Below are 11,017 nucleotides of genomic sequence, written 5' to 3' on the forward strand. Positions count from 1 at the left end.
AATGTATTATTGAAAATTTAAACTTTATCTTTTTTCTATACAAATTTTCTTATTTTAAAATTATTAAAAATATAATCATTCATATTGTTTCCTCTTATCAATTTAATATTTGAGGGAAGTACTATCATAGAAATCTTAAAATGTGCTTTTAGAGCATATATTAATTAAATTCATAAATAATTAAAAATAAATCAATTTGACATTTAATAATTAATATACTTGTAATTAATAATGTTTTAATTATAACTACTTAGCTTTGAATAAAGTGTGCAGGACCACTTCAAACTTTAAATTTGCACATAAAGCTTCTAATTTTGTAGTAGCTAGCTAGCTATATATATATATGTGGTTAATATCCTCAGGAAGTGTGATAAGTGATGACATGCATGTGAAACTAACTCTAAATATATGTATTCTTGTGCAGCAAAAAATAACCATAAAGATGCAATTGGATTGTGACAAATGCAGAAGCAAGGCACTCAAACTTGCATCTCAAGAAAAAGGTAACCACGTATTTTGTACACAATGATATAGTAATTAATGCTATGATTTCAATTCAATAATTAGTTATTATTCAGGTGTAAGCTCAGTGGCATTGGAAGGTGAAGATAGAGACCAATTGGTGGTGACTGGAAAAGTTGATGCTGTGTGTTTGGTTAAGGTTCTTCGGAAGAAGTTTAAATGTGTAAACCTCGTGAGTGTCCAAGAATTGAAGGAGAATGATGATAACAAACGCAAGTAACATAATAATAATAATTGTGTTTGCTATTACACTACTCCTTCTGCTCCTTATTGCTACTATCCGGTTTATTATAATTCTGATCCATCTCCTTCTGCTCCACCATGTGACAAATTATATTAAGATATTAATATAATTATTAATGATGATAATAATTATTATTTACTAGGTGTTCTCAGTTTGTTATATGTTAGTAGTTGCAAGAAATGAATGTACGAGTTAATTTATCATGTTCTATTTCTTTCTTTCGATTACTATAATTTTAGAAGTTGGTTGTGATATCCTTCATTTTAATATATTCTTATTTTTAATTAATTAATTAAACAAAACAGAACATACTTTTTCTCTAGTCACATGGAAGTGTGTCACTTACACTTCATTATTCCATCACTTTAAATTAGTAAAATTCAATCCAATTGAAACACTAATGTGATTCCTAATTTAGTCAATTCAACTTGGTCTTTCTAACAAACAGAAGAATAATTAGGTTTCTATTTGAAAGGATTACTCTATATTTTGGGAATAATTGAAACAACGAACAACTCCTCTTCATTTTCAACAAGTGCTTATCACTTGGAGAGAGTTTTCCCTGTTTATGCCATGGGCATTCCAAACCCATCACACTCTTCTGCCTTTCATAATAACCATTTGGATATTTCTCTTCAAACCATTTGGGATCATATAAGAGAAGAAGCCAGGTTTGAGGTATCAAACTTCATCATTTCTTCTTGTGTCTTTTTTTTTTCCTTTTTCTTCTTTTTTTTCTCTTTTTTTTTTTTTTTTTTGCTTCACAAATTTTTGTAACATTACACTCAAAATCTTATTATTATTTTGTAAATTGTGATACCGACGTACCTCAAAAAACATGGGAATAAAAGTTAGAATAAATATAAAAAATTATGGTATATTTTGTATAGAATAATGCTAATGCATTTTGGAAAAAAAAATAATAAATATATAATTAACATTTCTTTAAAATTGTGCCATGTTATATATCATTGTAGTATACAATTACTCGTTAGCAAATTTTAATTAACATACTTTATATTCCTTACATTAGATTTATTTATATAGTAATTAAATTGTATGTGCAGGCAGAAAGGGAACCAATTTTGAGTAGCTTCATGTATGCAAGTATTTTGTCACATGATTGCTTAGAGCAAGCACTAGCATCTGTTCTTGCAAATCGTCTCCAAAATCCTACTCTTTTGGCAACTCAGTTAATGGATATCTTTTTCAATCTCCTAATGCATGATGAATCTATCCGAAGATCTATTCGTTTAGATCTCAAGGTATGCATGCAAAGGGACAACATACATATATTTTAGCAGTAATGTTAAGGAGAAAAAAAAAAGAGCTTGAATTATTTATTAATTATTGTTAAAATTAATAAATATTAAATAAAATAAGTTTGAACTATTTTTTATTAATTTTTTTTGTTATTAAATATTTTCAAAAATAATATTACACTTGCGGTAATATAGCCGGTCCCAAATTTGGATAAAGGAGGAGGGTTGTATTAGGTCTTCGGCAACCAACATAAAAATATAGCCGAACCCCATGACATGAATAGTTCTGAAAAATCAGGCCAAATCGATTGATCTAACTGAATTAATTGAGAACCAATCACTTAATATGGTCTATTAAGACTAAAAAATTAGTTTCGAAAAACAGTTAAAAACCCAATAAATTAATAAAAAATTAGTGAATTGTGGCTAAAGAATTATTTTTTTTAAATATATATATATTATAAATAAAAATATATTACTTTATTTTATTCGGTTAAACTTTGGTTAAATCCTTAAATATTTGAACTTTTATTTTGTCAATTCAATAATGGATTCGGTTTTCGAAATTTGATCATTTCATTTCTTATGTTTACATTTTTTCCCTTCTAAGCAGGCATTTAAAGACAGAGGTCCTTCTTGTTTGTCATATTGCTCTACACTTTTGAATACAAAGGTAAATTTTTTTATTTTTTTATTTTTCCATCAAATGTTCTATCATTTTGTGCTACTTCCCTCAACCTTTCTCCTTTGATTCATTGCCGGGTTACCATTCTTTGCAAGTGTACCGTGTAGCGCACGCTTTGTGGGGCGAGGGTCGAAAGGTATTGGCTTTAGCTTTGAAAAGTAGAGTTAGTGAGGTACTTTACTTAAACTTGTTCAAAACTTATAGTAGATTCTACAATAATGCTGGTGTTTGTTATGCTGGTTATTCAACCACTTAATTTTCTCTGCTGTATGTTTTCGGCATTGATATACATCCTGGTACGAAGGTTCTCGTAACAGTTCATGTCGAGTGAAAAATTCCGTGACTTTGTCATGTGTCGAATTTCATCGATTTAATGGTGAAAGTGAATGCATGACAAAGTTATGTGAAATTTTCACGCGACAAAAACGCTATGATATCTCGAATAGTCTAATGCCATGTGGTTATTGTTGTATGATTTTATTTAATATAGCTGCAAAAATAGGGAATGAAATTCTATTAGATCATGGAACACGTGTGGTTATTGGTGAAACTGCCATTGTTGGAAACAAAGTCTCATTGATGCAAGTGAGTAATGTTTCCTTATTCATTTCTTTTCGTCACGAATTTAATTGTCAATATTTGATAACAAAAAAATTAATAAAAAATAGTTAGAGTTTGTCTGGCTAAACTTCTAAAAAAATATCTTTTTCGAGTTATTTTTTTTAAAAAGATTTTATAGAAAAATAAAAATAATTTTATGTTTGGATATCTAATGCAAAAAGATCTTTTTATTTATCAATTATGTTTGGCTATAACAATATAAAAATACTTTTTTGTTTATTTATTACATGAAAAACATCTTTCTTTAAGGAAAAAAGATCTTTTAAAAAAAGATGTAAATTATAGCTTCTCAAAAAAAAATGTTTTTTTTTTAATATTTTTTTAGTGTTTTTACTTTCATTACTAGAAATTTACCAAACACGCTAAAAAATAAAAAAAAAAGATATTTTTTATCAAAATAATGGCGCCCAAACAAGCACTTAATCTCTAGTAATAAACTAATAATTATAAATTTTGATTTTTTTTTTGTCTCCTAAGTATTATGACAAAGATTATTGGTTTACTATTTTGCGAACATATTGAATTAATTATCATAATATCATGGTATGTTTGATTTTGGAGGGTGTGACTTTAGGAGAAACAGGGAAAGAAGGGGGTGATAGGCATCCCAAAGTAGCAGAAGGTGTTCTAGTTGGGGCAAGTGCAATCATACTTGGTAACATAAGAATTGGTGAAGGTGTTAAGATTGTTGCTGGTTCTCTTGTCTTGAAAGATGTTCCTCCCCATAGGTAAAAATATGTTTAAACTTTTTTTATTGCTGTTCTAGTAGTATTTGATTCTAAAAATATGTTGTTTGTGTCTCTATTTAGAATTACAGAAATTATTTTAAATACTTTTTATTAAGTAAAGAGTATGGTATATTTTATTAATTAAATAAATTTTAATTTTCTATTTATTTTATTTTATATCATTTACTCAAATTTAAAATTTAAGGTTCAGAATTTAGAATTTAGAGTTTAAAATTTAAGTAAGAGTTCAAAGAGCGACACACTCCTTATTTTTTTCGAAACGCATTAGCATTGGCGTAAATAAAACCATATATACATCTCCAGCTTAGTTTAGTATTTTAAAAATCTTAAAAATTCTTCAATGCATGTTTCTTGTGTCACTCTATGCTAGTAATATAGAAATTATCTTAAAATTTGTGATTTTTCTTTTGCTTTGGTAAAGCATTGTGGCAGGTGTACCAGCACATGTTATTGGACGCTTAAATGAGCATGATCCATCTTTAACCATGAAGCATGGTAAGCAACCCTTTCATATTAGTATTTGATTTTAAGATTGTACATAACACATCAGTTTGATGTGACTTTGCAGATGCTACAAAAGAATTTTGATAACTCTTTAATAAGAATTATTTTTCATTATGTTTGTAATAATTATATTAGTTTTGCTGAAATTTTAAAAAATATTTCTTATTTCTTCAAATTTTTTTTGTAGGTATAATAAGGCAAAAAGTATAAAAGGCATAAAAGTATCAATCGGGAACGGACCTATAATAGTATTATTTATTTGCCCCCATTAAATTTATCTCCATTATAATAGATGAATATATAAGAACATAAGTTATAGAGAGATTAGTACATTTATACGAGTTTGAGAGAGTTTCTTATATATTCAAGATCAGCTCTTTTTCACACCACAAACTTTGCTCTTTCTTGTTTCATGTTTGAGATATTTTGGCAAAGAAATTTTAGCATACAGCAATAGGTGACCGTTGAACTTAATGTCATGTTTCAAAAGTAAAAGTGAAGCTATGAGCTACAATTTTGAACATTTTTACCTGGAAAGTTGCAATAAGATTCCATCTTTGTATTGGAAAAATGTCAACCAAGGATATTAAAAAAAAAAAAATGAAAAGTTGAGAAAAAAAGAACCCTCACAAACATTTGCTAGAATATCCAACTTTAGTGATTTCTTTGCTCTATGTACCATAAAATGGTTTAAAAGTTCTATGATCTGATGCTAATGATGCATCTTGAATTAGTTGAAAAAAAAAAAATTTGAGCAAGAACTCAATCATTCAGATCATAAGAAAAAAACCAAATGAGAGGCATAAGCAAAAGGAGAATAAAATTGTATCTGTACCATCCATTTCCATTATTTATTCAATGGAGAACTACTAGGGAAAATATAGATTTAAAATGTACTAAATTATGTTCACCTAAGAACATAAGAACAAGAAAAAATAAATGATGAAAAACAAGGTAAGTAACTTCTCATCAGAATCCAGAAAATAAATTTCAATTCACCAGTCACCAATGTTCTATACACATGGTCCTGCTAGAATTGGTTCTCCAGAAGAAAACATGCCGGTTCGCATTTTGCAGTATAGCTATAGTTAGATGAACTGTACTTCCTACGCACACCAGTGAGTTTCGCAGTTGCGGCCTTCTGGTGTAAGCCAACCATCATCCGAGAGCACTCGCTGAAATTCGCCAATAAGATAAACATATTGTTAGTATTAGTGTAATGTCTCAAAATAGTTGATAATTCTAAGACAAGAAGTTTTCTTACAATATCTGATCTTCTGAGTAGTTTGTGTGCCATTCACATGTCTTGTTCCATTGTTTGAAGCCACTGACAGTGCATTGAGCCGTGTAGACTGCGGCCGCAGCTAGCAAAGATGCCGGGAACTTCAGCATATCATATTCCACAAGAGAGAGCTCTATCAAGAAGAAAGCCAGCAGCTCAAGCTGTTCCAAGGCAGAAAAACTAAAAGGGTAAGTGTGGAGTTCTTGCGAATTTGTGATTGCGAAAAAGTATATAAATTAACAAAGACTAGTACCGACTTTTTTGTCGGCTTGAGCTGCCTTCAGGAATCTTCTCATAAAAACATATGCAGTTGGCACAGAAATGTTAAACTGCAATGTGTTGAGCATCAACTTCTCCTGCAATGTTTGAAAAGAAAATCTCAGCCAAAATGGCAAAACTGATGCCATTTTGCAAATGCGAAAAGATAAATGATATGTTTGTTATATTTACCATGTCCAGAACATCCTTCCTTGTGTAAGCTTTATCCGAAATAAGGATTAAATCGCCAACCACAGGCACAGAAACTTCCTCATACTTGCAAGCCAAAAGCATGGCAACCAAACCAACCAGCTGAAGCTTCTTTCTTATCACAGTTTGTTTGGCCAAGAATCTGTCTATGAGATTAATTGTAAGAAACAATGTCTCTTGCATGAGGTTGAATTTATCATGCACCTGAAAAGAAGCTCAAAACAAGAATATCAATATTCGAGCACGAGTTTGAGTCCCTTTTTGGCATAGTGGTTTTAGTAGAAACATTTTAATACATACCTCAATGAGCCAGTCAACAAGTATAGCCCTCATTCTTTCATTAATGTCAAATTGTTGCGCCATATAATCCGGCGAGACACAGTTCAAACTCTGCATGAAAGTAATGATGTTAGTCATCAAAATGGTAATGAGATCTAATATATACTTTTTCAATACAATAAATCCATCATTTAGACTATGCTATGATTTTCCAAACAACCTCAAAATTTTGATTTAGCAAACTTTACTTATATCTTTCTGTCATTGATTGCAGATTTGCAAGTTATGAAAGCAAACAGAACAAGAGTAACAACAACAAATGTAAATTGGAAAAAAACTCAATGATGCAATCAAGAAATTTAAACATTGTTAAGTGATCAAGTTGACACACAAAAAAGCATGCAAGTCGCACATTCGGATGAGCTGAATTAACTCCATTTTCAAGTTTAATAAAATGATTGCAAGATATAGAAGATCAAGGTTATTATTAGAATGAATAAACTATAACTTGAAAATGAATAAACTTTACTATTCAAATCTAACACCTTCACACAATAGATCACATGAACTATTTAGAATCAAACCAAAAGGAATTGATTATGCAAAAACACACAATATATGCCAAGCTCAAACACACAAGTCTAAGGCTTAAAAATAGTGATTCATTGGGGAATGAACTTCAAATGCAAAAGTCCTTAAGTGTTTAACTGTCCTAAAAGGTGCAATTCGGTATACCTCAAATTTTCTGTAGTGTGCATGAAGATCTTCGATGTATTCCACCACCGCAAGATGATCATCCACATCGCTGCTATCGATGTTTATAATAGACTCCTCCTCAACTATATCCTCCATCTCAATTTCCTCCTACAGCAGGTTTGGTCACAAATTCAAAATAAGAAATAGACTTCAGGGATAATATGAAAGTGAAACTAAAACAACAGACTATAGTACCACCTGCACTAGTTTTGGTTTCTCCAAGGACATGGGCACTGGTTGATCTGCTGTTAACTTTTGTTCCTCATCGATGAGGATTAAGTCTTCAAATCTGGTCGAATTCGAGGGGTTCGACTTGGTAGGATCCTGTTCAAATTGAGCAACCACCATATAAACATTAGCATAATAACAATAGTCAATGACATTGCAACAATTTCAGCATCAAAGAAATTGAAACAAAGAAAGGGTACCTCAGCACAAGATTGTTGTTGCTGGGAAGCAATTTGAGCAGCAAACCTCCTAAAATAAATTAATCAATTTTAACAAACATTAGTTTTTCACTTATCCTTCATTTGGTCACCTAGTAATTTATGAACAACATTGAAAGAAAGCTGAAAAAACATATTATCATAGTTTGAATAAACATATATTCAGCACTCAGAAACAACAAAGAGCCATGTCACAACATCAAATTTTGAAAACAATTGAAACCTTGTGATGGGACGATGCACTGGATCTGCCTGCTTCTTTTCACACATTTCTTGTTTTCTGGTTCCACACAAAAACATAACCACCAAACACAATTAACCTTAAAGAAACCAAAAAGGACAAGGGTCTATGATGAATCAACATGAATTACCCAGACAATTAGACAAATGCATTAACCTTAAACAAACCAAAACAATAAAATAATCTAAACAAAAAATTCACAAGAAAAGAAGGATCTATGATGAATCAACATAAGATAAGAGGAATTATACCCAGGCAAAGGTCTCTTGTTAACAACACAAGGGTAAGATCGACCTTGCACTAGATTCTGATTGATCACACTCAATGCTCGTCTGTTCTGTCCAAACTTTCTTGTACCAACATTCTGATTCTGATTATTCATCCCTGCTGAAATTCCAAAACCCCCAAAAGGGAAAAAAAATATTAACACCACAGTTAAATCTTTAAGCTTAGAATCCAAATTGAGCCCCAAAAATCTGAACTTTATTCTTTCCCAGAAAAAAAGAATTAAAAAAGGTTTGTACCTTGAAGAATTCTGGGCAAGGTTGAATTAGAATTGTTTTCATCAGAACCACCCATGATCGTTTTCACCTTAAAGTTTGTTAATTTGAACCAAAAAACAAAAATTAACAACAACCCCAAGAACAACAATCGCTCAAGAATCTTTCCCCAAGAACCCAGAAGAAACCCCCAAAAAAAATTCTAGTAAAACAAGATCATTGAATAAGAAGGAAGATTCAGAGAGAGAGAGAGGAAGAGAGAGAGAATCAAAGGGCGCTGACACACACACACACACTCTATCGACTGAACCACAACGGGTATTTGTCCCTGTTGAGACACAACAATAAGAACCAATGTGTTTTTTTTTCCCCTTTGAAATGAGAAAAAAAGGGTTAACGGCTAGTGCTTTACGACCGTTGGATCATGTTTTACTTTTGACATTACCGTTTGATCCTTGAGGTTTGCAAAAAAGGGCTTTCTTTAATTTGGAGTTTTTATTTTTTGGTCCTAACAACGGTAATGTTTTGTTGTTATAGTTAACACGTGATGACAGTGCAAGAAGGGAGGGGGGGAGTATCTATTTCTTTTTATTTTTTGAATTAAAATTGTTAATTAATTTATTAATTTATTGGGGGGATTTATTTTATTTTTTGTTTTAGAATTGTTATGAATGTTTTCTAATTATTGGGTCAGAGAATTGGATATTTTTTTCCAAATTGGGATCATGGAATTAATTTTTTCAGATTTTGGAATATTTGTTGACTTATAAGAATACTTAGACCATTTCATTTTTTTAATTTGGCAATTAAAGTGTTTTTTGTTTTAAAAAAAGTTGAAAATTTACGAGTTATTTTTATGTGAAGTTGATAATTAAAAATTGGGAAAAGTATATTTTTTGTCGTTAAAGTTTGACAAAAGTTTTAAAAATATCCCTAAATTTTATTTTGTTTCAATTTTGTATCAAAAATTTTCGGTTTGCATCAAATATGCCCTGACGGCTAATTTTTCAAAGAATTTAAGACCGATTCAACATCAATTTCATAAGAACAACCCCTCAACACAAGCAAATTAAGCATAATTTTCATGCATTATTGTTAAATTGATCTTAAACTTTTTGAAAATTTAGCCGTCAAGGATATATTTGATGTAAATCGAAAACTTTTGGGACAAAATTGTTAAACAAAGCAACTAAATTAAACCTTAGGGATATTTTTGAAACTTTTGTCAAATTTCAGGACAAAAAGTATACTTTACCTTTAAAATTAATAGATAATTTAATATTTTTAACTAAATTATCATCTAATAGTTTTTAACTATTAACTTTATATAAAAATAAAATAACTATATATAAATTTTTACCATTAAATAAAGGCTGTATTTTTTTTATTTCACACAGTATTTCTTGGTCTAATAGAAAAATGACTAATTTGTTGCGTATCGAAACTTCATTTAAAAGCTTGTTATTGGTTAGTGGGTTTTTTTTTAATAAAAAATAAGGAGATTCGAACTCGCAACCTCTTAAGTGAGTATAGAGAGATGGAAATAGATCCTCTCCATTTTTGTTGTCACTGAAGATAATAAAGTGTAATCTCCTACCTTTAATTTTACAAGTGGAACCAACAATAAATGAGAGAGAGAATGTATTGAATGGTGAGATCTTCCACTGGATACCATCCAGTTTTTTTTCCACTGGAGAGGATCCACTCCGATAGAGAGATTATGTCATTTGAGTTTTAACTCATTCACTATTGGTCAATAAATTAATATATACACAAAACAAAATTTAAATTCCAAACACTTATTTAAACGAATTAGTAAACTATCTACTAAACCAACCCAATTTCTCCTTCTATTCTTTTACATAACATAAAATGCGCTCCAATATACGTTCTAACGCACTTTTTCTTTATTATATTTTTCTCCTTAAACTTGTTTATTTAATTTAATTTAATTTAGTTTTTTTCTCTTTTAAATATCGATTAAAAAAATCAGTTTAAATAATATTTATATTATCATTCATTTAATTAAATATTTATATATGAAAATATTAACATTAAACAATTGGCTCAAATATTTTTGTTGATGAGAGAATATATGATTCAACTTTTATATAAGTTTTGTTATATTATAAGTGCATTCAAATATTAATAGTTATTTGTTAACTATTTTTCCGCCAAAATGCTCATTTGATTTTCAAATAATGTATATATTATATGTAAATAAAAGATCAAGGCATTTATTTATTTAGGAAAAATATACTTAAATAATCCAAAAGAAATGTCTGCCATTAAAACGTGGGGTTATTTGGTTGAATCATCAATGCTATAATCCATGGAAGAGAAAATAAATTAGATTCTAGCTACCAAGCTCATTTATTATACGTGTTGACAAATTTAATTTTTTATAATACCATTAATAGATGGTGAAATATAATAGTATATTAAGTTATTTATTTAA

The 11,017-nt window shown here is 29.7% G+C and overlaps 2 protein-coding genes across 4 annotated transcripts; one reads left to right on the forward strand and one right to left on the reverse strand.

Annotated features, from left to right (window-relative positions):
• The first annotated feature begins 442 nt into the window (after positions 1-442).
• Positions 443-4,671, forward strand: LOC130975507 (serine acetyltransferase 2-like). Its single transcript, XM_057900300.1, has 11 exons — positions 443-503; positions 579-738; positions 1,303-1,444; positions 1,834-2,031; positions 2,642-2,696; positions 2,785-2,885; positions 2,985-3,009; positions 3,204-3,298; positions 3,896-4,062; positions 4,505-4,578; positions 4,652-4,671. Exons 1-11 carry the CDS (start codon positions 443-445, stop codon positions 4,669-4,671), a joined length of 1,098 nt encoding a protein of 365 aa, XP_057756283.1.
• Positions 4,672-5,381: 710 nt separating this feature from the next.
• LOC130937015 (G2/mitotic-specific cyclin-2-like) lies at positions 5,382-8,863 on the reverse strand. Of its 3 annotated transcripts, none has more exons than XM_057867051.1 (11): positions 8,584-8,863; positions 8,311-8,443; positions 8,042-8,098; positions 7,801-7,849; positions 7,571-7,696; positions 7,352-7,480; positions 6,638-6,727; positions 6,320-6,541; positions 6,127-6,225; positions 5,852-6,030; positions 5,382-5,762 (listed from the first exon to the last, which is right to left on the reverse strand). In XM_057867051.1, the coding sequence occupies exons 1-11, from the start codon at positions 8,636-8,638 to the stop codon at positions 5,618-5,620; spliced, it is 1,284 nt and encodes a 427-aa protein (XP_057723034.1). In that variant the 5' UTR covers positions 8,639-8,863; the 3' UTR covers positions 5,382-5,617. The 3 variants fall into 3 exon arrangements, with proteins under 3 accessions (XP_057723034.1, XP_057723036.1, XP_057723035.1); XM_057867053.1 differs by having other exon boundaries at positions 8,311-8,446; positions 8,584-8,754; XM_057867052.1 differs by lacking the exon at positions 8,042-8,098 and having other exon boundaries at positions 8,311-8,446.
• Positions 8,864-11,017: the final 2,154 nt, after the last annotated feature.

The sequence above is a fragment of the Arachis stenosperma genome, chromosome 1 (genome assembly GCF_014773155.1).
Source record: "Arachis stenosperma cultivar V10309 chromosome 1, arast.V10309.gnm1.PFL2, whole genome shotgun sequence".
Classification (NCBI taxonomy): domain Eukaryota; kingdom Viridiplantae; phylum Streptophyta; class Magnoliopsida; order Fabales; family Fabaceae; genus Arachis; species Arachis stenosperma.